The 25,056-nt window shown below is 35.3% G+C and overlaps 4 protein-coding genes across 5 annotated transcripts; 2 read left to right on the forward strand and 2 right to left on the reverse strand.

The window, feature by feature from the left end:
- Nucleotides 1–231: 231 nt before the first annotated feature.
- Nucleotides 232–3,580, reverse strand: LOC106137792 (uncharacterized). The gene is made up of 6 exons (XM_060948844.1): nucleotides 3,398–3,580; nucleotides 3,049–3,210; nucleotides 2,576–2,707; nucleotides 1,852–2,067; nucleotides 1,068–1,250; nucleotides 232–399 (listed from the first exon to the last, which is right to left on the reverse strand). The coding sequence occupies exons 1-6, from the start codon at nucleotides 3,578–3,580 to the stop codon at nucleotides 232–234; spliced, it is 1,044 nt and encodes a 347-aa protein (XP_060804827.1).
- Nucleotides 3,581–4,049: 469 nt separating this feature from the next.
- LOC106137791 (uncharacterized) lies at nucleotides 4,050–4,682 on the forward strand. Its single transcript, XM_013338700.2, has one exon. The coding sequence runs from the start codon at nucleotides 4,050–4,052 to the stop codon at nucleotides 4,680–4,682; it is 633 nt and encodes a 210-aa protein (XP_013194154.2).
- A 1,527-nt stretch (nucleotides 4,683–6,209) lies between these two features.
- Nucleotides 6,210–9,993, reverse strand: LOC106137800 (E3 ubiquitin-protein ligase MSL2). Of its 2 annotated transcripts, none has more exons than XM_060952544.1 (4): nucleotides 9,121–9,993; nucleotides 8,399–8,587; nucleotides 7,612–7,786; nucleotides 6,210–7,190 (listed from the first exon to the last, which is right to left on the reverse strand). In XM_060952544.1, exons 1-4 carry the CDS (start codon nucleotides 9,853–9,855, stop codon nucleotides 6,985–6,987), a joined length of 1,305 nt encoding a protein of 434 aa, XP_060808527.1. In that variant the 5' UTR covers nucleotides 9,856–9,993; the 3' UTR covers nucleotides 6,210–6,984. The 2 variants fall into 2 exon arrangements, with proteins under 2 accessions (XP_060808527.1, XP_060808519.1); XM_060952536.1 differs by having other exon boundaries at nucleotides 8,399–8,608.
- Nucleotides 9,994–11,884: 1,891 nt separating this feature from the next.
- LOC106137835 (tsukushi) lies at nucleotides 11,885–25,007 on the forward strand. The gene is made up of 5 exons (XM_013338759.2): nucleotides 11,885–12,182; nucleotides 19,582–19,765; nucleotides 20,230–20,794; nucleotides 20,880–20,962; nucleotides 23,256–25,007. Exons 1-5 carry the CDS (start codon nucleotides 12,175–12,177, stop codon nucleotides 23,478–23,480), a joined length of 1,065 nt encoding a protein of 354 aa, XP_013194213.2. The 5' UTR covers nucleotides 11,885–12,174; the 3' UTR covers nucleotides 23,481–25,007.
- The last annotated feature ends 49 nt before the right edge of the window (nucleotides 25,008–25,056 follow it).

The following is a 25,056-nucleotide window of genomic DNA, read 5'->3' on the forward strand; positions in this document are numbered from 1 at the left end:
AAATCAGCGTCGCACCAGTATTTGGCATCTTCATGAGTAGGTAAGTATCTACCCAAAAATGTAACAAATAATGTATGTGAATAACATGATGCATACATAATTTGTAAGAGCAGCTTAACTGAAAAGTTACTGGGTTTTAGGTTGGATGGTGAACAAGAATGTCATCAGTATAATCGTCATTAGAGCATTGTAACTCACAAAGAGAATGCTTATTGTTAGTTCGCACGCGTTTCACCGCCACGGCGGTATTTTCCCACTGCCTTTCCGTTTCCGTTTGCCTTTGGGAGTTTCTAAAAGAGTGACTGAAGAGTTAAATCTCGATGAATTTGGACTATAATACAAAACTTCTATTTCATTCTTGTTGACTTTTTGTTGTTCCTTGATTTTTTTATTACGGCTCTGGAAGGACAAACAACAACCATAAGTCAGTAAGATCCACCTAGACAAACTACATAATCATCAATCAATTTATATATTACAAAATTACTGAAATGTAAACAGTAGGTCACAGTCAACGACTTATAAACAGATAATGCTGCGTTTCCACAGTTTGAAGATGGCATGGCGCCCTGTTGGACGTTTGTTTTGACTGTTTTGATGTCTAAAACGAAGATTTTCTTGCTATACATAAACGGATAATGTTAAAGGTCTAATAGAGTAGATATTGCCTAAAATTTCATAGATAAATATATCTACTGGCATCAGTGAATAATGGTTGTTATCTCCGTTTGGTTTAAGTGCTTTGATGTCTAAGACGGATATTTTCTAACATAGCTTCACCTGATAAGGTCCCAATCCCAAGTAATACTATAAATGCGAAAGTGAGTTCATATGTTTGTACAAACAAACAAACGTCTTCACGGGTTATCTACTGAGTTAATCTTCTTGAAATATCATATAATATACTCTAGCATATTCTATCACCCGGTATATACTAAGTTCCGTGGGATTTGCGAAAAACCTATATCCTTTTGTAGATGGCGCTAAATTCACGCGAGCGAAACTGCGGGTGAAAGCTAGTAGACTATAACCCAAAACTAACAAAAAGGTTTAATATATGTACTTACATCAGTCAATAACGGTGGAGATGACTGTCGATGTTTTAATTTCCTCGGCAACAGGGTGGTTTTACCGGGACAGCGGTCGAAGGACGCGGCCGGGACGTTTGACGACACCCGCGCGCTGGCGTGACGCCTTATAGGACGTTTGGTCTGAGTGCTTTGATCTACCATTACAATTCTTGGGTCTAGCTGTGACAATACACACTCGTATATCAATATCATAATTTCAAAATATTGAAAACTCTCGCACTACTGACTGACGAGCCGAAGAGCCGAAGAATTACGAGATATCCCATATATCTCCAAATCCCTACTGGAACGAGAAATAAGTACTACCTATATTTCATTGATTTCATTGTACCTATGCAAGAAATAAATTACATGCAATAAATTTTCGAGTCATAAAAAGGGAAAGTATCTACTTACTATGCCGCTATTTTAATGTTTTGAACACGCAGAACTAATTACCAGATTGACAGGTAGACTTTCATTCATCAGTCTTTAATTATATTTTCGTTAATAAGTTCCTTTAGGCTTGTACGGAAGATTTTTCCCATATTAGTTGTTCCGTCTATGCCCAACTAATAGATATTGCAAATGCGAAAGTAAGTTTGTTTGTCACTTCATTCATAGATATCCCATTGAACAGATTTTGATGGAACAATATTGGTAAGTATACACAAATTTTAATATAGTGGCAACTTTTCTTTTAATTCTATCTATTCCTACGGGCACGGGGATAATGGAAATTTTAGTACAAAAGCTGGTGAATGATAAAATCAACACTTACAGATCTTCGAAAATATGTCTGTGATCCTCTCTCACGAGTACGTACTGAACGATAATAGGACTCGGTGCGACTTTTGGCAGAGGTAAAATGAGGTTGGGTAAACCAAGGATGCCATTTTTCCTCCGTTAACGGTCGAACTGGTGTTTTCTGCGATTTCGTATTCGCAACAGTATTTTCGGGATGGGATTTGGTGTTCTTATATCTCTGGTGTTGATTCTAAAAAGGATAGAATTATTTTTAATTTGGTGACCCAAGTGATATGCAAAAGGTGGATATGCTTATTGCATTCTCTATAGTATATGCCGTAGTAGGTACTTAGGCTTATTGGTGCCATGTGGTCCCCGGCACCAATAAAATAAATAATAGGAGAACCACCAACCTTCTCTTTCCCATGGATGTCGTAAAAGGCGACTAAAGTATAGGCTATTTGAATCTTAATTCCATCATCAAGCCAAAAAGCTGAAAGGCCACGTTCAGCTTTTTGGCTTGAGACAGAGCCAACAGTCTCTTCAAGACTGTTGTCTCTGTCTACCCCGTAAGGTGTACAGACATGGTTATATGTATGTATGTGCTTAGGTATTTCAACGTCTTTGAGCAGGTTGAGAAATCTAATGCTGTAATTGCTAATCGCTTCATCCACATTTATCACTCCCTTCATGCTAACTTCGGTTTAGGGTGATCTTGATTAATTTACGATTTGTTGCAAATAGACCATAATATTTACCAGAGATTGGAGTATTAACTGCAGTGGCGAGGTTGGGGACGCTTGCGCTGGCGGCTTGCGACACGGCGCTTTCGATGCTGTTGGCGGCGTTGAATAGCAGTCGGCAAAGTTGACACTTTGATGCTGATGATGCTGAATTAAAAATCATACGATCAGTTTTTGAATGACTTACAATATTGTTAATATAAATTAACAAAAATTAAGCGGATTCAATTTTGAATTTAATGTAGCCTAAAGAAGAAAAGGCTAAGTCCTTATCATTTTATTTATTATAAAATGGATCACAAACATGTACATTTTAATACGTTGCAACTGTGCGTCTTTGCGACTTAATATAAGACAAAAGCAATAAATCATAGAGACAACACATCAATTTATTTTAATTCAAATTAAAACAGCTCGTGTCAACTCTAATTTGATAGCCAAATAGTTTGCAAGATAAAGGGATGTCGGTGCTGAGTTGAGGCCCGTACATCGGAGGCAGCACCTGGGTCGTAGTGGGAGCAACCAGGCGCTCCAGGCGGCACCCGCTTGTAGTCCCCGCTGGCTGGACTTGCGCCGTCACCATGGATGTGCACCTTTATGTTGTTGCGGATTAAATGCGGCTTGATATCCTCGAACCACACGTCGCATAACTGGAAATGACAATTACGAGTAGGTAGAATTCAGAGGTTCCAGTTGCAGATTTTTATTTAATAAGTAGGTATGAATAAACCGTATGTTGTATGTATTTGCTCTGCTAACACTACACAGGTTTTTAAGAGGCAACAAAATAAAAAGCAAATTGTAGATCGTCACTACGGTTTTAAACAAGGCGCTTACCCCAACTAAAGCATTGTCCAAGTCATAACGTAAGTTCCTCGGTATCTTATTTTTACTGCGACTTCTAGGATGTTGTTGACGTTTAGGATTTAATGTAGAATCGCCAGAACTCTTGACGAAAGTAGACCGAACCCTAGACACCTCTCCGGCAGCACTCGCCTTTCGCATCCGAGGCTGTGACATTGTGCTACTCTTACCGTCGACGTAACATGAAAACACGAGCAATCAAAGCTATTAAACCACTAAAAATAACTTTCCTTAAAAAACATTTAAAATACGTGTATAAAAAGGTTACGTCAAAACAGCACTTTCAACTGTTATGTATGTCATTCATAATGTCATATTACAATTTGTAAAAAAATCAATCGCAAAAATACAAAACAATTTCTCAATTAAAACTGAAACAAAAAGTATTAATATTCATTATTAATATAATTGTAAAGCTTTTGGAATGCGGCGATCCGATCAACTGCGGGTAAAATTAGTTCACAGTAGGGGATTTACGTTGACAGCCAATTGAATAAACATGAGGGTAGATATAGATTCCGAAGTATTGCAGTCGTAGTGCACTCGCATGGAGGAAGTAATTGGTTCGGAATTTTTTATTGTATCAAAGTCACAGATCAAAGTACTACGTAAATTTTTAATCAGCATGAGTTTACGAAGCTGGAAAACTGCATTGTGCGCTAGTGGACCGGTAGTTGTTTGTGGTATTGTCATTAAAATTCTACGGCGCAACATCGCTCAACCTATCAGCAAAATTGACATCAATGAAATTCTAATTTATGGATCAGAAGACGAGCGGCGAATGATAGAAATAGGCTTAGACAACCTTTATTGTATCCATTACGTGCTGGCTCACGCTAACCAAAGTATCGACGTGTGCGTTCCAAGCCTTGAGAGTGATACCATAGCGGACTGTCTTATCAACGTTCAAGAGAGGAGCAAAGCGATGATCAGGGTAGTCATACATAATAGTAAGACCTTTAATCATTTGAATCCATTTTCTAAGTGTGGGATTCAAGTAAAGGTCGTTCAAACAGCTGAACGAATGGAACACGAGTTCATTCTTATTGATGCCTCGGAAGATTCCAGCGATGCTGTGGCGGTAATCGGTTCCCTGGACTATCAAACGACTCGCGTCAACTGTAACAGGGACATAACCCTTCTCACTTCGGATATTTCCGTCGTGACTGTACTCAAGAGGGAATTTGATAGAGTGTGGAACTCTGTACAGATCGATTTAGAAAATAACAACCAAGAAACCATGGCAAATACTATTTAAATACATATGTAGAAAGAAGTGTCTGCTCAAAACTAAGCTTTTTTTATTTCTAATAATTTTACAAATAAAAGGTGTGTTTAACATAAAATATTGATTTTATTTCATTAATCTATTTAATAATTTTACAAATAAAGTAATGCGAACTTAACATTAGTTTTACCATTATGTTTATTTGTACTGGAGTGCTGTCAGCCTACTTCATTCTCAATACACGGTGGTCGCTTAATCATATGGCGACCACTTTTGATCACAGATTTTTCGTAATTATGCAGAATATCGAATGAAAATATTTCCGATATTCAACCGACTGAATAAAAAAAAATACGTGTGTAAAATACATGTCGTGTAGCCTATGGACATAAAATGATAACAAGTACAGAAACACAATTCACTAATCACACGGTCCAATGTCTACAAGCATATGAATAACTATTACAAATGATTATGCAACGAAATAATTTCATCTTGTCGATTTATAAAACTAATGACAATAGATTAGTAAATTCAAAAAGTCCCAAAAACTATTCCAGCATAAAAAATGAGGCTATTGAATAAATAATCACTTAATTATATGTTTATTTACTACATATTGGATTATACCTTATATTTGGTAAAAATATATCTATATAAATAGTCTGTAAAATAATGAAGTACTAACTAGTTACATGAAATGTGAATGTTCGCATTTATACAGCGCGCTGATGACATGAGATGCATATGAGCTGCACAGCAGCTACAATCTACGTACAGAACTAATATTTGGTTCGTTATAAAGTTATAATTTAAATATACATTACACAAGCTACAATTGAAAATCTACACAAGAATTTGGGGGGGTTTTTCAGATTGTATACTATTTCTTAATTCCCAATTAAGAAACTATGGACATCAGAAATGCTATGATTGTCATTGTCAATTATGTAAATTAATAAAAAATAAATTTTTTGTTATAGGTACGCTCATAAGATATTCAGAAACTATAACTGATAAATTGAAAAGTAGAGACAGATTAGCAACACTTAAAATAGTGAGTTTATTAAAATAAAAATGTATGACCTCCAGACATTTTTATTTAGATGAAGTGATAATAACGTGTTATGTGTGTGTATAAATAACAAATTGCTTGCCAAAACTTTTGTTTCTTCCTTAATTTTAAAATGATTAAATGTAACAAGGGCAGAAAGAATAATCACTTACTCAGAATACACTTAGTTATACTTACATAGATATCAAATAACACTACTTGGGACTTGGGAATTATTAACAACTAGCTTTTACCGCGCAGCTTCACCCGCGCGAATTCAGCGCTACATTCACGTCAAATTTAACGCTACTTACTAAAGAATATAGGGTTTAGCAAATCCCACGGAACTATATTTTTTACTGAGATCAAAAGTATCTCTAAAAAAAGTAAGTAGTATAAGTAAAAGTAAGTAAGTAAGTATATCTATAAAAGTAAGTAGTAGTAAAGAGGTAGTCTCTGCCTACCCCTCCGGGAAAGAGGCGTGAGTTTATGTATGTATCAAAAGTATCCTTCTCCAGACTCTTGATTATAGCGAAATTTCAAGAAGTTCGATTCAATATATAATGCGTGACGAAGTCAAAACAAACAAACTTATTTACTATCTATCGCACTTTACTATCGCATACTATGTAGCAATTATTTTCTTAGTTTTGATTTTTATTTTGTGACACTAGTGCCTCATATTGTATGTTACATCAAATTAAAAATTTCAAACTTGTTTGGATTTTTTACAGTAAGTTTTCGGTAAATTTTTAATCAACATGAATAGACGAAGCTGTTAAATTCTTAGTATGATAAAATTAAGAATTTCTTTGATTTCATGGTTTTTATGTAAACTTACATTGAATGTTAACTATGGCACTAGTAGCTGAATAGAACAGACAGTATGAAAATGGTAGATTTGCAACTCTTGGCATTCACAGTAGAGTTTAAAATATTTAAGAAATGTGTATCATAACAAAATTACTATAAACAACAAGCAATACATATTTACAACAAAGATTCGACACATAAATACACATAGGTACGTACATACACCACGGATTTCACGTTTCAATTTCTGGGACCCATCTTATCTCAATTTCACTGACACTTAACTAAACTATGTAATACACTAAACACTTATTTCATATTCATAAAATAGTTCGACATAAATGTGACTAGCAAGATGATTGCGAGGACAGACATCTCCCTCATGGCCTTCAGTGCATTTTCTAAAACTGATGTCAAGAAAATGACACTAAAGAGGTCCTAGTCACTCGCAATGGACAGTGGGTGTCATACATCGACTTCGATGTCGCTATTGACATCATGGGTGCCTTCGGACTGAGGTGAGCCAAGATCAGGGTCCTGCAGGTCTCTCGGAGACAATGTGTAGTCGTGTGGGGAACTCATGTCGTCGTCAGGGGACCCCGGCAAGTCCTCATCCATCATGATAGTAGCAGGCAGAGAAGCAGATATTTCTTGTAATTGACTGGAATATACTGGAAAGCAATAAAAATTAGTAATAGTCTTACATTATTAAACATGCATTGTTTTTTGTTGTGATAGCAATTTGTAAAAAACAATCAAATCCGTTACATCCTAGTATCCAAAAGTAGGTTAAAATGTGACAACTCCATGTGTCATATTAAATTTTCCCTTTTGTGTGGCATCTGGCAAAAGATATCTTTTATATTATTTTATTTCTATTGTGTAATTTCATTTTAGTAAAAATTCTGTTCTTATACATTGGGCGCCGCCTATTTACCATTCCTGTAAAGGGATGCTAAGTAGTAAGCTCCTTTCTTAATTTAAGACCAATGTACCTACACTTAGTTGGCAAATAAATAAATATAGATAATTACATAGCAAACTTTCTAAAAGAACATTAATGTAATGAGTTATACAGAGGAACAGGCTTACCTTTAATATTAGAAGATTTGAGATCAGAGCTGAAGTTGAGGGACTCCTCCATAGCCTCCATTGTCAGGGTGTCAGTGTCCAGACTGTCCATGGAGCCTGAGCAAGACGGCGAGCTGTCGGGATTGGTGTTCAATGTCAACTGCAAGTTATCCAACTGAAGGATGTGTGGCCGCACCTATAAGACATTGTTTTCTCAATACAGATATTTAATATTGACAAATTTTTGTTTCAATTCAAATAATAAGTAATTTTATTTTTTAGACGGCCTCTGTGGCGCAGCGGTAGTACGCTTGTCTGTGACACCGGAGGTCCCGGGTTCGAATCCCGGCCAGGGCATGATTAGAAAAGAACTTTCTCTGATTGGCCTGGGTCTTGGATGTTTATCTATATAAGTGTGTATTATAAAATATAGTATCGTTGAGTTAGCATCTCGTAACACAAGTCTCGAACTTACTTCGAGGCTAACTCAATCAGTGTAATTTGTCCCGTATATATATATATATATATTTTTTTTATATTATTTGAAAACTTGGAGCATTTCCTCTGTTCCCTTCATTTATACTTAGTTTTTGTTTTGAAAAATCCCTATGACAGAATAGATACCAATCTTATTTGTGTGAAATAACTCCTTGAATGTATTTTAGTATGGTCTTTGTTTTTCAATAAATTAAATCTAACATATACATTTATGCAATGAAAAATAAAATCACATACAAAAGTTAGCTAAAAATGACTACATAATACAAAACAATCCAACTACATAAAAAAAAATCTAGATAAAAAATACCTTCATTCCATCTGGTCGGTGGGGATTCCTACAACCTTTGCACTTGCATTCTGTGCAGGGTTTGCTCTCCACGTAACAAGGACACCTCTGGCCACAGCAGGTCAGCTTGCCCGGGGTGGCGGTTGCGTTGCCACATCTGCAGCCTTTGCGTTTACTGCTCGCTGAGTTTCGAGACCGGTTTGAAGGCTTCTTGAAACCCAGTTGATGTGACTGTTAGTAAATGTATTTAAAGTTTGAGTTCGGAGGTTGAGATAATTTCAATTATAAAGTTGAAGTTGGGTATACAAAATTCATGATGACATAAAGGAAAAAGGTTGTTGGGTATTTATCTCTGATGCAAATAATAAACAATAAGTCCTAACTAATATAATAAATGGGACATTAAGTTTGTTTGTTATCTAATGATCCAATCTTCTTCAATTTTGTTTATATAAAAAAGTCTGAAGAAGCCCATAGTCTACCTCTTGATTGCAGCAAAAACTAAAGTTCCTGATGGGATTTGCAAAAATCTGTATTCTTTGGAGGTGGTTCTAAATTTGCGGGGGTGAAGCTGCGGGTAAAAGTTAGTAGGTAATAAAAGTAAAACAAATTGTTCTACATTGCACTATGCTAATAAGAATATGTGTCAACAACTAAAATGTAACTATGATCCAAACTGGTTACATTTTCTGCAAAGGTTGTGAACTTCAAATAAAAAGTTATTAAAAATTTTCAAAACTTACTTTGCTTTCTTTTGGAGGTGGGTCATTTTGGGATGATGATGATTCATTATCGTCAACTGCTTTCCTTTTTATTGTAATCTTATTACCAGAGCCTGCATACATTACAGAATACATAGGAGATCCATTAGAGATTGCTCTAGAGTTTGGAGAATCTTTACTTGATGATCTAGTTTCAGTATTACTTGATGAGGATGCTGCTTGTGTCTGAGTTGATGCTGAATTAGTATAAACACATGGCAAGATACTGTAAGCAGACTTGGAGAGGCCTGCAGTGCTCTTATAATCATCTGTAAATCCTGCACCTTCTTGTATGAGATCTATTAAGCCAGAACTTGCGACTGTGCCCCCATTTACACCTGCAGCTATTTCATCTTCATCTAATAATGTCTTATACACATCAGTGTCCATAAAATATTCACAAAGTTTCTTATAACATTGTAATAATATACGTAACTGTAAATTTTCAGCGTAATTATCGTAGTCTTTGCACCAACTGCAAGATGGTTTAAGTTTCTTTCTTCCACCTTTACACTTTTTACAAACATGATGCTGGCATCCTGAACTAGTTGGTGTGTAGGGTTCTTTGAGTAGATTACCGCAAACAGTGCAGGATAAAGATTGGCGTAAATAAGGAACCAAACGAAAAAGATCCGTCCAAGAGGATTTGTCCGTCGCGTCCGCCAATACTATAAGTCGGCACGTGGACACATATAGACTTGTCGCATTCATCTTCATCTAAGTAATATTATAGAATAGAACGATTGTAGACATTCACAAGTAAATCAATTACTTACTTTAAAAATACCAAGGTAAAATAAAATCATATTGTACAACATGAAAAGCCGCAATTTTATCAAACAACAATGTTGTCACTTGTCTTGTGTGTCAATAATGTCACGTCACTGTCAAAAATAAGTTTTTTTGTTAATGTTCGCGGAAAGGCAAAAGGATTTGAAGCCAATACAGCCATCGTCTGTAGTTTCATAATTCATTATAAAGTAAGCCTTTGTATAAGAAAGTCTGATATCCAGTCAACGTCTCGGTCAAATCAACAATAGTCAAAGACAAGTTACAGCTATGGTAGCTTTTCCTCGTACGTTAGGTACGAGTACGGTAGAATATCAACCATTTCGAGACATTTTGGAACAACAGTAAAATTCCCTCATTCCGGAATTCTTATACTTACTCTCTTCCACGAACAATAAATAATGACAATGATCAATAATCAACACTTACATAACTGTTAGATTATGTGAATAAAAATTTTCTGATAAAAATATATAGCACAAACAATACGACATTTATGTTCCCGCCAAAATAACATTCCGCAAAAACAAATTTTTTACTTTTATTTTCGTAGCAATAGTAAGCAACCGAACCAACTCAACGGCCTCTGTGGCACAGCGGTCGTGCGCTTGTCTGTGACACCGGAAGCCCTGGTTCGAATCCCGGCCAGAGCATTAATGAGAAACGAACTTTCTCTGATTGTCCCGGATCTTGGACGTTTATCTATATAATATTAGTATCAGTATTTTTATAAAATATAGTATCGTTGAGTTAGTAGGCACTTATCACATAACACAAGCCTTAAACTTGCTTCGAGGCTAACTCAATCTGTGTAATCTGACCCGAATTTATTTATTTATTTACTAATCAGTCGTGTTTGTTTTGGCATATTGGAAATTTTGAGCACTGTTTATTTATATACTACCTAAGTATTTCAGGTAGTCTCAAAAAATATCTAGGTATACCACCTACCTATGTATCTTCTTTGAATTGACCGTTAATTTTTTATTTTTTGAATCTTCTCTCTGATGGGGAGTATCCAAAGTTTCGTTTATGACTACGATCACGATTCTGTAGTGTTGAGTAAGCTAATTATACGTAATGACTTCCGTCTAACCACTGCGACCATTTAGTATAGGAGAACCAAAACTAGCTTTAATGGAGTAGCATTCAAACTAATGTAAGTATGTACATATGTACGTACATACTTTACTCACATTGGCAAATACAACGCGGTAGGATTCAAATCTTTGACCGATTTTGGAACGGATTAGGTCGTTTTAGTTTTAAAGATGGATAACGGATTTCTCGACCACCAGCGCCACGCTTTCCGTATCATACCTAACTAAGACATATACTTATGAAATTGACTGATGTCCGCGGCATCGCTAACGTTTCAATCGTAGCCTATTAGTTATTCTTATGTATAGCTATTATTACTGTAAAATTACATCCAAATTCGTTCAGCAGAAGTTTCTGGATTGGCTAGCCAACGATGCAGGTTTCGGCGCAGTCTAGAAGTAATATAACTTTTTCTCTACTAATGAGTCTCACAGCGTTTGAGACTAAAATCCAGGCGAATCTACAACAGGTAAATAATAAGTACATATCTAGATGCCTACGTCTGGCTTCTAAGACGCGCTAATAAAGCGTCAATTCTCTCTATTATTTATCCAATTGCGCTCACTTAACACATTACCACTGTGCTCTCTTTATGCATTCGATGATAAGTATAAAAAAGATATGGAAAATAAGCTAATCACATGACATTTTTGTATCTTCTCAAATAATTAAGATCAACATTCTGAGGCTTGCTCTTTTATCGCAAGTGAAGGCAAAACAAAGACATCATTTATAGGACAAACAAGAACTATTGTAAACTTTAATGTAATCGATTAACCAATCAGGCATTTAGATATTCATATCTAATAATGGCACCTATCAGGCCGAAATGAGCGTATCGTTTATTGTCTCATAGTAGTTCGGCGGCGTGCATCGCTTCAGAAGGACAACTGATAAAAGATTAAAGCGGGTCTAGTATCAGTTCATCCTCCGGTGAGTGAAGACTCCCTATGCCGAGGAATCAGATGTAGGCAGTGAGTTAATTGAATCAGTTCAACGAACGCTTCCCGTCGTTGATTGCGGCTCCCTAGTGAATCTCTGGACGTGCAACGTTGTTCAGAAGGTTGTGAAGTGGTAGTGATGAGGACCAGCTGATTACTGAATCCAGAAACTTCTGATTGTGTGCAATTTTGTGGATATCTGGAGATGTACAGGTATGAGGAAATTCTTATTCTTAGTATTTAATTGGACTTTTAGTATACTCTTATCGTCGTACTCTGCTCTTATATCGTTGCGTTTTAAGTAATTAAAGTGATTTGACTAATTTTGTGAAATAATTTTCCAATTAAGCTGTAATTGTTAAACCGGAATCTATTCATACCAATAATAATGCGTAAAGTGACACAATACTTGTGACTTTTGTGAAAAAATACCTATTAGGTACTTTACTCGCAACGCCGTAACTGTACAAGTGGAAATGGAAGCTTGTAATCTTCTATACCCATGTCTAGAAGTAGACTAACCTCACCGCGTTATACATAAAAACAGCGCTTGATAGGTAGGTACTTATATAACACATATTCGTTTTTAACTGATTTATCTGTTACATACTAAAAACAACACTTCTGATAGGTAGGTATTTACTTAGGTATATCAAAGTCATGTAAGTTTTAGTGTTTACTCGTATTTAGCAAAAGTAATAAAGGTAGATAGATACATAGACAGGCACAGTAGATATAGTGTAGTAATGCGTATTCTGTAAAAAATTGTACATAACATGTTATTTCGTATCGTAGTCGTTTAAACGAAATAATCGGCCACCACATAATTATCATAAATACATACATATAATCACGCCTTTATTCCTTGCGGGTTAGACAGAGCCAACAGTCTTCAAAAGACTGAAAGGTCACGTTCAGCTATTTGGTGATTCGAATAGTCACAGGTTGCTAGCCCATCGCGTAAGAGAAGTCTCCTTTTACGACATCCATTGAAAACAGATGGAGTGGTCCTATTCTTTTTCTATTGATGATTTATATAAAATCTCTAGACATACCGATTTGGGCTGTGTCCTCTTTAATATTTTACTCTTAGATATGGATAAATCTCTACCTTACGAGTAAGAAAAAAAAGCACTGAAGAGATTAAAGAAGAACCTTCATTGCATAAGTAGGTAGGTAGCTACTTATGACACAACTAATTTCGCCGCTGTTTTATATGTCAAGACAACACGTGTAAGAAGTAGGTACTTACTTGCCAAATAAAGTGATGAATTCGTATGACTCAAAATCATGACTTACACTTATGTCCACGAATTGTAGCAGCGAAGTTGTATGGCTCTAATCTACCTACCCATACGCTACGAGATTCATACTTATCTCATTTGTAATGAATTGGTTGAATTTTGAAATTCATACCAATATGTTAATACGAGCCATAAAAGGGATGGAAGCAAAGAAATATTCATAAAAACAAGGTTACCTAGTATGTGAATGGAACGTTTAATTTTAAGGTAATCAGTTTCCGGCAGAGTAAAGTACGAGCACACCACCTAAACATTATATAAATATAAAAATGTCGATGCGAATGAAGGATAATATTCACTAACTCAAAATCAAATTAGGTGGTGTCAAAGGGGCAAGCAAACTATTGCACCTACACCAACACTTAAACTATATTTTTATTTTTCAAATACTTAGTGTACATCAACATTCACTATTTAGATTTAAGAGATCTATATATGTAAACTGACGTCCGGTGAAAATGCTGCGGTTTGGTTTGTTCCGCCGTTTTTTCTACAGATGCGCTTTGGAAGCGGTATGAGTTATAGTAAGTGATGTGACATCAAGAAGTGATACCTTGTATCCAATTTTGAACATAAATCTATTCTATTCTATTCATTTTGAAACGTTAACACAAATAGATACGTTATTTAATAAAACTTTATTATGTTTCTAACTGGCCCGAAGATTTGCAACCAGCCAACAACCAGGGAAATTAAAACCGGCCAAGTGTGAGTCGGACTCGCGCACGAAAGGTTCCGTACCATCACCACGTTTGTTTCTTAAATATGTATTATATTTTTTTTATATTTGCACATATATATCTGTCTATTAAAATCGACCAAAAATTTTATTTAAAATCACGTTTGTTTTGGTGAAAACCGACCCGAAATTTTTTCTCATTGTAATGTATAGTTAATGTGAGTACCTACCTAAGATAGGTTGTTAAAATTTTTGTCCTCTATTTTATTTAACGTTCACTTCGTTTCAGAAATTATATTTGAACAGATGTTTTTTATTCTAAATACGGTTAGGTAAGAAAATAGAACGCTTGTAAAGTAGACATTTTGAACAATAACTTGAAAAGAAAATGACGAGCTAAATAACTGCGGCCAATCTTCCAAGTGAATATACATATGTGGTTCCTAGTTAGTTAAAATTAATCATGGAAAATGTAACTGTAAACCGGAATTAGATACCAAAAAGTTGCCTGGTTAGTGGTTATGATATCTATATGTCGTACGTAGTTCGATTATTCATCAACTGCTGTATGACTTGGTATTACGAGAATGTGCATCATCAAAATTAGTATTATTAACATCAAACTATGATTCAATTAAGTATTATTTACATTCTTGAATAAAAATTTTGTATGACAAACTATAAAGTTCAGTAATTATTTAGATGAATTTCTTTGAATCGCGATTACGGGGGCGTGGACGAGTCATAAAGATCAATCAGACAATTGGGGCCGCCACGCACACTGCGCAGGAGTGTCCCTCGGTCGTACCAACAGCTTCCGTTCAATGCTTTATCGGGATCGATACAATTCAAATCGGGTGCAGTTCTAGAATAATACTTCTTTGTTAATATCTGATCACTCTGGTATCAGCTGATATCTAGAAGCAGTTCAACCATTACCCACGATCATGGTCACAGGCGGACATCAGGATCCTCTACACAGAGGTGAAGACACAACCAGGACTAAACGTCAGGAGGGCAATGAAGAGCAAGTACTTACGATCAATCTATCGATATTTTACAAAAAGGCACAATCAGATAATAAACAGGATATCCTTATGACTAAAAACTTTGAATTGATAAAGGGCATAAAATATATAACTCATGAAGAAAGTAGGTAGGCATACCTACCTACTTAGTATAGGTTCGTACTTGTTTGTATTTTCCTACACTCGAAAAGTTCGATAGAATAGAAAGTTATGATGAAAGCACCTTTATCCAATTTATATTTAATCCAATTATTGAGTATATTTTTCTATTTTAAAAGCTTTTAGGTACCAAAATGGTTAATAATTTTAATCATTATTGATAGTTTTGGTTTGTGTCAGACAGGTACTAGTAGCCGATTGTGTAAACATTGCCGAATTTTTGCAAAGCGTAAGCGTTCATTTAAGAGCATGATATGATGAGAGAGAATTAACAACTGGAACAAGTGATGAATTCAGAATAAAACAAACATTCCATTTAAGATAACAGTAGGAAAACATGTTTATAGGTACCTACACGTGAAGATAAATTCACTATCAAGAATGATTCATTTCATTTCTTATTCTGCGAAGTTTTCTGTCCAGAACTGAGGCAGCAATTACTGGGAATTAATTTGACCTCTGCACAATTAAGACGGTTAACTGCAAGACCCTGCACATGTAGATATAGATAGTCCGCTACAAGAAGCTAATATAAAACACAAGTGATGTTGTCGACTTGTTGATCAATGTTGTTATTGAATTATATAAAGATACTACAAGTACCTATAAAGAGTCGTGTTATGTATAGGGACATGATGACATCTTGTTAATGGTTTTATAAATTTTAAAACTTGATGGCACCACTGCCCGGGCTTAGTTTTACAATGATTTGAAAAAAATTGAGATTTAAACTGTATCTTTTTGATTATTTGGTACCCAATAAATCGGCCAATTATGATGAAATGTTGATATTTGTTTATTGTGAATTTCAATTTGAATATAAAGGAACGAGAAGAAACCAAACGAACCTTTAAAATTAATTTTCGTAATGAATTGTACTAGTTTACAAAACTTCACCGGAACAAAAAAAGGAGTGAAAATATTAAGATCACCGATAGATATGATCCTATGTACCTATGGCGTGTTATGCTCAATATAGTGGCAATTTAGTAAGGAAGTCCTTATACTTCTTACTTCAATCGATATTTTAAATTGTTATTTTAAATGAAGATTCATTATGATTACCTTGAACATTTATCAGTGCGTATCTAATCAAACTGAGAGACTTATCTCATTGCTAAATGATATCATTGAAAACAAAGCAAAATCATGGCTCTATGGAATCGTAACCAACATGTAGGATTTTACAGTTTAATAAAAATTGTATCAACTGAAATTAAGATAGCTTCATTTGAAATTTTAAAAGTGAGTATCTATCATATCTATAAAAATTGAAATTAAATATAATTTCAATTTCTATGATGACATGCACCTAATGTATGATCATTTACAAAGCAGATAAAGGTACATTGGCCATTTACTTGGCTTACTTGTTGTAGTTTTAAGTAATTAATTTAATTGTCATCTATCTATTAAATTTATTTCTTTCTGAGATGAAACTTTATTTCAAACTAAACGCTAATATACATTACATGAAAATCTTATTTTTCTGTGACAAATTCAGGACAGTTGACTTTGAAGCTAAGGAGAACATGTTTGTATTTTATCAACCCTTGCTTAAAACAAAAAATCCCGTTTATTTCCAGGAATGTAGGCAAATCCTTTCTAAGTGGATGTCTAAGTTACCATGATGTAATGGTTACTTAGCCTAAAAGATTTTGTAGTTGAGTATGCGTTTAAATATCAATCAAAATGCTCCTTCATCATCAGTCACCTTTGCGTTTTAATATTGGTAGACTTGGTAACAAAAGATATAACATAAGTGTTATTCAAATCCTCTGGAATTATTGAGACCATTCATTTTAAGATCATATAGGCACAAAATGGCCATGTAAGAGCAGCTTTCCCATTTTGATAAATAATATAAGAAATAGGCCATAGTGGTATTACCACAATGAAAAAATATGTAACAAACTAACATGTAAAATTAAAACAATTAAGTAGCAAAATTGTTGCTTGTACTCAAGAGTTGAAACTGAAAAATGTGGTCTTTGCTTACTTCCGAGAAAGAAGTGTGATTTATGTGTTACACTCTGTGCTCAAGATGAACATACGCTTGATATATTTTTATTAATTCTAAGATAGCGATAGATTCGAGTTCAATGACAGCTCTTATCACAGTTCACACTATCAGGGTTATATTGGCGACACAACAGCTAGCGTTCCCAAAGTACAATTAACGACAACAAAGACGGCTTGACGTCAGGAATGGCATGGCTTGACATATCACGAGGATCGCCATTATACACACTATTATAGCATTACTCTAAACCCTCTAATTTGATATTAATTTAACTTCCATTATTTTCATTATCTCTGCTGACATAACATTAAGAACAACTAACTCGTTTTACAATGTCACCGTATTATGAGCAAGGAAATTATAGGCACCGCGTTGGCAGACCATTGTAGAGGAATAATATGGTACCTACCACTTTTCTGAAAACAGTTTCCGTATAGAGTCATCCGGCAATCACAATATATAGATAGTACCTTGCTAATTTGCAGCAAACTTCGTATTATAAAAGTTATAAAGGCAATAAAAACCTGATGATTTACTAGCCTATTCATATAACCGTAATCATCTAGGTATATGTTACTTTCAACATCATTTAACTTTCAACAAAATATTACTTTTGTAAAAATTAATAGAGTCATAGAGGTACCTTAGTATTAAGATACAATAATTATCTAACGTTCAGTACAAATTTAATTAGGAAGTTAAATATTTGTATAATGATTAGATTGTTGGAGACTGCTGCTTGTTTACTGAAGTCGTACAACAATTCTTAAATATCCCTAATGACGAATTCGGTACATGCCATTGCTTAATCTATGGCCTATGCATATACCTAGTACAAACAAATAGCAAAAGAACAACATCGGCCTAGTTTATGTGCATCGATAAAGATATCTATGATACCGTCTAATGATTGCAAAAGAGCATGGCAATTCGGCGTTCCCCAACGCTCAGGTTTCCAGGACAAAGACCCAGAAACTCGAATCACTGTTGTCACTCGAGGCCTTAATTGCCGCATCTATTTGCTTACTATTAAGATATGATACTTTATTATATTTATCACGTGGAATAGGCAGGCATACTGTGTCATGGTTTACTTACGTTACTTATATATAAACCAGTATCGCCCCCATTATAACAAAAGTATTTTCTACATACGAGTGTCTTAGGGCCGTTCAGATCGTAAAAGTCAATCATTTTTATGTATGTTTGGACGTACGTATTGTATGGACCTATGATTACTAACATGTGGAGACTGCATAATTATTTCATCATCATCATGCTTTTTTTCTGCACTAAACGCATCCTTTCTATACGTCTTCGATAAACATCTTGTGTATTGTTTAATGCTTGGATAGATAGTCACAAACATTATTCTATTCAGAAATGGTTATCAGATTTAGTTGAAAGGAGGCAAATAGGTAATAGGTATACACAACTCTTCCTAGTTACAAAATGTTTGGATGTAAGATGTGGTATATCGATAGTTCATGAATGAATAGGCCATGAATAATATTTTTGACTTACGTACTCGTACGCACTTTACTGTTTTGTTGAAAGATATATTTTAGTTCAATTTTCGAACTGAGTTCTGTGTAAGTTAAGTTTAAATAAATATTAAGATATCTTGCATTCAAATTAGATAAGTACAAAAATTAAAAAATTGCGCTAGTTTTTACCCAACCGCGACAGAAAGAAGGTAAGTTAAGTCTCGAGTGTATTAATTGAATTTTATTACCAAAGTTACATAAAATAAGTAAGCGAGCTGATGGCTTGGCTAGTTGCTCGTCTCGGTTGCAACATTATTTTGCTTCGTTATCTTCATATGCATAGATATAGTTACCTACTTTCGTCCCTTATCATTGCATGCGTACAACAATTTCGTGATGCCAACTAGAAAGGTTGATACTAACTATGATAAACTTTTGTAAACATTCTATCACCCGAATATGCAGCCATTCGTTAAAGCGCAAGGGTGCAACATCTCAAAGGAAATTTCCTAATAAAAAAAAATAAGGCTGACTCACATTAATTAAAAAAAGAATTATTCAGATTTCTGTAAGTACCTTACCTGTGAGTTACCTAGACTAGAAAAACAGAAATAATAAGGCAAGATCCTACTCCCGATATAATTATTTACTTATTCTAAAGAGATGAAGACCCATCGCTCTCAAAAAAAAAATTTAAACAAAACAATAGGCCATTTAAACCTCATACATACATATAATCACGTCTATATCCCTTGCGGGGTAGGCAGAGCCAACCGTAGAATGAATTAGCGGATTAAGAAAGTAGTAAAGACCATATTAAATTTTTTACTTGAGTGCTTAACATAGGACAACAAGACAGACATACTTGATCATTTTGGATTTATCCTTATTCAACACAGAATTTATTTTAATAGAATACAATTATTTTTCAGATTCAGCTGTTGCGCGGTCGTGGCATGGTTGTGTATAACATGCGCCCAAGGAGATTCCAACCCCATGGAGGTTCTCTCACCTAAGCTAACGCACTGCAGTCACGAAAGAGCTTACGATATGTATGGGGCTTATTGCGCTGGTCTGCGTCTGAACAAGATTCCAAGTTTGAAGAGCGGCATCGAGGTAGGATCAGCCCTATTATTTACATTTGCTTAAGCTTATTCTCTCCCTTCTTTATCACTTTGGTTAATCTCGAATAAACTCTATAGAGGGAATAATATACGTTTATTAGGTATCGTGACCGGTCGTAACACGTTACCGCTTGTGGCCCTCTATACTCACCTATTTATTTCCTTTACCTTGTCAACGTTCATGAATAAGCCAAGATCATCTCCTTTTAACTGATAATTTTTAGAGCAGGAGCACGTTAGGTTAGGTACCTACCTACTAGGCTGACGAAGGAAACCTAATTTACCTACAGTCAATTGTGTTAATCAACCTAAGGTCAGGATCATTTAAACGCCAATAAAATTTCATGACTAACATGGCTACTTATGAGATGATAACAAACTCACTCTTTATATGGATGTACCAATAAGAAATTAGACCTAAATTACTTATCACTTAAAACATTTTTATGATTTCAGATCTTGGACTTCAGTGACAACAGATTATACGAAATCCTGACCGATACGCTGTCCAGTTACTCAAATATAAAATACCTCTACTTGACTGAAAACCAAATATACCGCATTGACAAGGATGCTTTCGACTCTCTACCGTACCTGCAAAGTTTGGACCTCTCAAACAACGTCATACTGGAATTACCAAATTCTATTTTCCAATTACCATCCTTGCGCAACCTTTATTTGAAAAACAATCCATTGCTTCACATGAGTATAAGTAATTTACATCTCAGTAGACCAATAAAAGCTCCTTTAGAACTGCTAGATATATCTAATTGCAAACTAGAGATCTTACCGAACTGGGGGACCCTGCCACATTTAGTGCACTACAACGTTTCGTATAATCCTCTGATGTCGCTTGAAGCGCAACAATTCGCTGCAATGTGCAACTTGAAGAAAATTGATCTAACGAAATCTATTGAAGTAATTAATTTGTGTAAAATAAAAACCGCTGTCTCCTGGTATCAATACAAATCGATTAATTTCATATTGGATTCGGATGACTACAAAAAACTTAATTCCGATGGTTTGTATAAGTAATTTCACCCAATTGTTTTATGGACATTGAGTTACGTAAAATTTGATATTAAATTTGTTTAATTCCTTTGCAGAGTTTCATAGGTGTTCCACAAACGATACTTACTTGGAAGTTCTCAACGTGACGTATGTGAGATGTAAGGATATGTATTCAAAGGTACGTTTTGCATTACGTCGTACGTTACGTCTTCCAATTAAGTCTATGGGTCAATAATCATTTAGCAATAAAAGAACTTCGATTCTGTAGTTTGGAATATTGTTGAACAATCCGAAGTCTATTCCAAACTGAAAGTACGCAATAAATTCTTTGGTAACAATAAAATATAGTTAGGTATATACAAAAAATCTTAAACTAGGTTACACGCAGTGTCGACTAAGTGTGGCGCGAAACATATGTCAGCAGGTAAAGCTTGCTTCATCCATATACAGAATGCCACACATACATTTTACATACCTACATGATACGATAATATTTAAGCTACCTAATCTAAAAATACTGTTCTCGCGTTGTGTTAATTATTCCTTCATACATTAAAATTTAAAATACAACTAATAGATATGCCCAAACTTACAGCGAACTTAACATTAGGTACATAAAAGGTTGGTATTTTTCTTTACGAGTATGGTCAAATAATACCTACTTACTTAAAATTTACTACTTTGGGATATACTCGTACAACAAACGTCCACAAAAATTCTGATGAATTACATCCCAATATTAATCAAGATATTCGGCCCCTTCAAAGGAATATGCATATAATCACGTGTAGATCGCTTGCGGGGTAGACAGAGCCAACTGTTTTAAAGTCTGAAAGGCCGCGTTCAGCTTTATATGAGAACTAGCTGTTGCCCGCGACTTCGTACGCGTGGAAGAGTCTGTCGTGGTTATTCTCCGTTGTATGCTGTACATAGTGTTATCATAAATGTATTTTTGTACAAACTTATTTTTGACGTACTGTTTTTTTATCCAAAATTATAAAACACCCAATCAAATCTTTTCCACATCTGTTGTTTAATACATAAGCAATTTAAATTTCCCTATGCTTATAAGGTCATTATTTTTTTATTGGTATCTCAGATAGTTAAATAAATAGATGGGTAACATAACGCATGATAAATAACGCTGATCATAATACACTGATATCCATATAAATACCAAATATACCAATTATCTAATAGGGAAAAGCAGAAACAGTATTCCTCTTTGCGAAGAACCTTTTTAAAACTACATTCATGGTTGTAGCATCACGTGAAAATCCCGCTGTAACTAATTCGCGCAGTCAGTGACCAAGACTGGAACTCATAACTATATATTGTCTGTTCTACATGCATTTGCCGTAATTTCTAAATAATGCCGTAATATCTAATAAACAAAACCCAATGAGAGTGAGTTAACTTGCGCGACAAAACGACATCGGGTCTTCCCATACTCCCTAAGGGGAGTCGGAGTGATTGGTCAGGTCAGGTCAAACATCGCTGCCTGCGACTGTAGGCAGGTCGATGGGGCGGCCGTGGCGGCCTGGGTCTTTACGTCTTCACTGGGAGTTCCCATTGAAGGCAGCGAGGGGAGGGTTTCACCCGACGGTCCGGAGGGCGGGCGTGGAGTGGCGCGATGCCGCGTAGGTTAGCTGTGTGATGACGCGTCCGCCCTCTCGAACATGAAATCATCAAATGACCTCTCCCGCTGTGGGTGGAAAGGAAGGGAGTGTCAGACTTTTACTGACTAAAACCCACCTCGTTCCTTCAGTTGCCCTTTGCTTTCCGGGGCCACGGTATCTCGTTAGAACTTTCCCGCAGCCCCGGCTCAGTTTATCCCGTTTCCCCCCCTTGGGGGTTGACATTTCAAAAATCCCTTCTTAGTGCTCACTTATGTTACTAAAGGAACCTCTGTTCAAAATCTCAGACTCCTATACCGAGCGGTTTCGGCTGTGCGTTAATAAATCAGTCACCCAATCGCACCCCCTAAATCACCATTGGAGGGTAGTTTGAAAAAACTTATAATGTCAAACATATTTACTTGCCTATGTACGTGTTCATGCCAAGTTTAAAGTTTATAAACCCAAGGAATAAGATTTTTCATAGAAACGTTTTTACCCCTTTTCCCCCCCTTGGGGGTTGAATTTCCAAAAATCCTTTCTTAGTGCTCCCCTACATATCCCAAGGAACCTACATTCCAAATTTCAGCTGTCTACGACCAGTAGTTTCGACTGTGCGTTGTCTGTCAGTCAGTCACTCAGTAACGGAAGAGTTTTATATATATAGATTGAGATTCAAATTCTTAATGACAGGTTGCTAGCCCATCGCCTATAGGAGGACACCCAAGATTATAAGCCTATCTCTTAGTCGCCTTTTTAGACATCCATGGGAAAGATATGAAGTGGTTCTATTCTAAAGTGCGGGAACCACACGGCACCTATCATGACAAAGTCGATTAAAAACTGTTTTTACAGTTCCAGAGCGTGCACACCGCCCGTCGTACATGGCTGACAGTGACCGGCGGGCTCGCCGGCTTCCTTGTCGGCTTCATGCTGCTCCTCTACCTGATGCATCGGCACAACGTGGCCCAGACCAAGACCCCAGCGGAGAAGATCAAGAAGATTGTGCCCAAGAACGACAGCGATAGACACGCGGCCGTGCCGATCCTCAATAACGATGGCGGTTCTTCTACAGTTTGATTCACTATGGTTTAAGTTTAGTCGGTTTTTATAGAAAAATGGTTGTGTGCTTCGAACCTTATTCGGGTATTTTACGTCATTTTTGGGCATTCGGGTATTGTAAATTTGGGTTTTTAGCCTAGATCGTTAAAGATCTAAGAACGACCTATTGTCAAAATAGACTAAAAGTGGCCCAGACGGAATGTTTACAATATGCCATCAGATCTATAAATCTCGATGTCTTTTCTTTGATCACGCTAAATTATGAAGAATAATGTTATAGAAGAGATAGTTTTTAAAAAATATGCAGGATTTAGACTGGGCGCGCCCTTGTCATACCAACTTGATTTGTGATATACATATCTACCTACCCTTTTTTTTTATTTGCCTCATTGCCAAATAGTCTTTTGGGCCGACGTATTTTGGAACAAAAAATTATACTTGTAAATTCACCTCAAAAAAAAATTATTGCTTTGCACTTTCTTATGAAATAGTCATATCATAGGCCGGTTGGGTCAACTATTTAGTTGAAGTATGATTCTAAACTAAATGCACGATACCTAAGTTTCAAACACCAAAGAGGGGTAGTCTATTGTTTACTTATAGTCTAATAGATTTTTTAGATCTGATATTATTAGATTTCTTAGTATTAAGGCACTTTGTTGAAAAATCTATAGGATGGTATTTTACTAGTCTAGGTCGATATTAAGAAGGTACGTGCTAAACCTCTACTATAAGTCTTGAGTAATGCAAAACGTAGACCAAACACAATAATTGTGTGAATTATCTTAATAAATTGTCATGAACATAAGGTAGAACCTATTTATTTCTATCCCAATATAATGATTAGCTCACATTTATTTTGGTTAATTCTCATAAATAAAGGGCTTCCAAAGTTTTTCTTTTTTTTCAATTTATAAAACAATATAAAATCCGTCCGCGAGCTTTGTCTGTCTCTTTTGGAATCTAGGACATTTGGTTATAGTTTTAACGCATTTGATATCTTCCATTATATTTACTTTAAGAGGCTTATAAAGGCTGACTAGATTTATAAATTTGTGTTTATGCCTATGTGTACAATGTCCTTTTTGCCAATATAAATGGGACAAATATATTTACTTTGAGACCAAAGATTTAAATATTATCTAACCCAATTTTTTTTAAGAAAGTTTTGAGATCTTGTGATTAATTTTCCTCGTACGTAAGATTTCCTGTAGGTTTTTCATACATAATTTTTATTGCAAATAACATTTACTCTGTATATTTATTAAAAACGAATAAACAAAGAAGAAACGTGCAAGAATTTTTTCAAATTAATGGCAACTGCTGCCTATACCACAAGGTAGGATCTTATACTTTTTATATAGTATATTAATTTAACTCTATTAATAATAATAAGAACACTTTATTATGAATTAGTCACTGGATTTGTAATAACTATTTTTATGTTGATATATCGGTCCAAAAATTTAGTCTAAGATAGGTACACTAAAATTACTGTGATAGAGTAGAAATCGTTATTTTTAATAAAGTTATCATAATAAATTATTTCATTGTTTCATTACTCCTAAAATACCAGAAAGAAATCAATTGAAAA

Source organism: Amyelois transitella, chromosome 3 (genome assembly GCF_032362555.1).
Source record: "Amyelois transitella isolate CPQ chromosome 3, ilAmyTran1.1, whole genome shotgun sequence".
Classification (NCBI taxonomy): domain Eukaryota; kingdom Metazoa; phylum Arthropoda; class Insecta; order Lepidoptera; family Pyralidae; genus Amyelois; species Amyelois transitella.

Coding starts and splice junctions, on each gene's coding strand:
- LOC106137800 (XM_060952536.1), bottom strand. CDS start 9,855: ATGAAGATGAATGCGACAAGTCTATATGTGTCCACGTGCCGACTTATA. Junction 8,609..9,120: donor CACCTCCAAAAGAAAGCAAA/GTAAGTTTTGAA, acceptor ATTTACTAACAG/TCACATCAACTGGGTTTCAA. Junction 7,191..7,611: donor CAAATCTTCTAATATTAAAG/GTAAGCCTGTTC, acceptor ATTGCTTTCCAG/TATATTCCAGTCAATTACAA.
- LOC106137835 (XM_013338759.2), top strand. Junction 19,766..20,229: donor GTTTGAAGAGCGGCATCGAG/GTAGGATCAGCC, acceptor TTATGATTTCAG/ATCTTGGACTTCAGTGACAA. Junction 20,963..23,255: donor GTAAGGATATGTATTCAAAG/GTACGTTTTGCA, acceptor CTGTTTTTACAG/TTCCAGAGCGTGCACACCGC.
- LOC106137792 (XM_060948844.1), bottom strand. CDS start 3,580: ATGTCACAGCCTCGGATGCGAAAGGCGAGTGCTGCCGGAGAGGTGTCT. Junction 3,211..3,397: donor TGGACAATGCTTTAGTTGGG/GTAAGCGCCTTG, acceptor TGTCATTTCCAG/TTATGCGACGTGTGGTTCGA. Junction 2,708..3,048: donor ACCCAGGTGCTGCCTCCGAT/GTACGGGCCTCA, acceptor TTTTTAATTCAG/CATCATCAGCATCAAAGTGT.
- LOC106137791 (XM_013338700.2), top strand. CDS start 4,050: ATGAGTTTACGAAGCTGGAAAACTGCATTGTGCGCTAGTGGACCGGTA.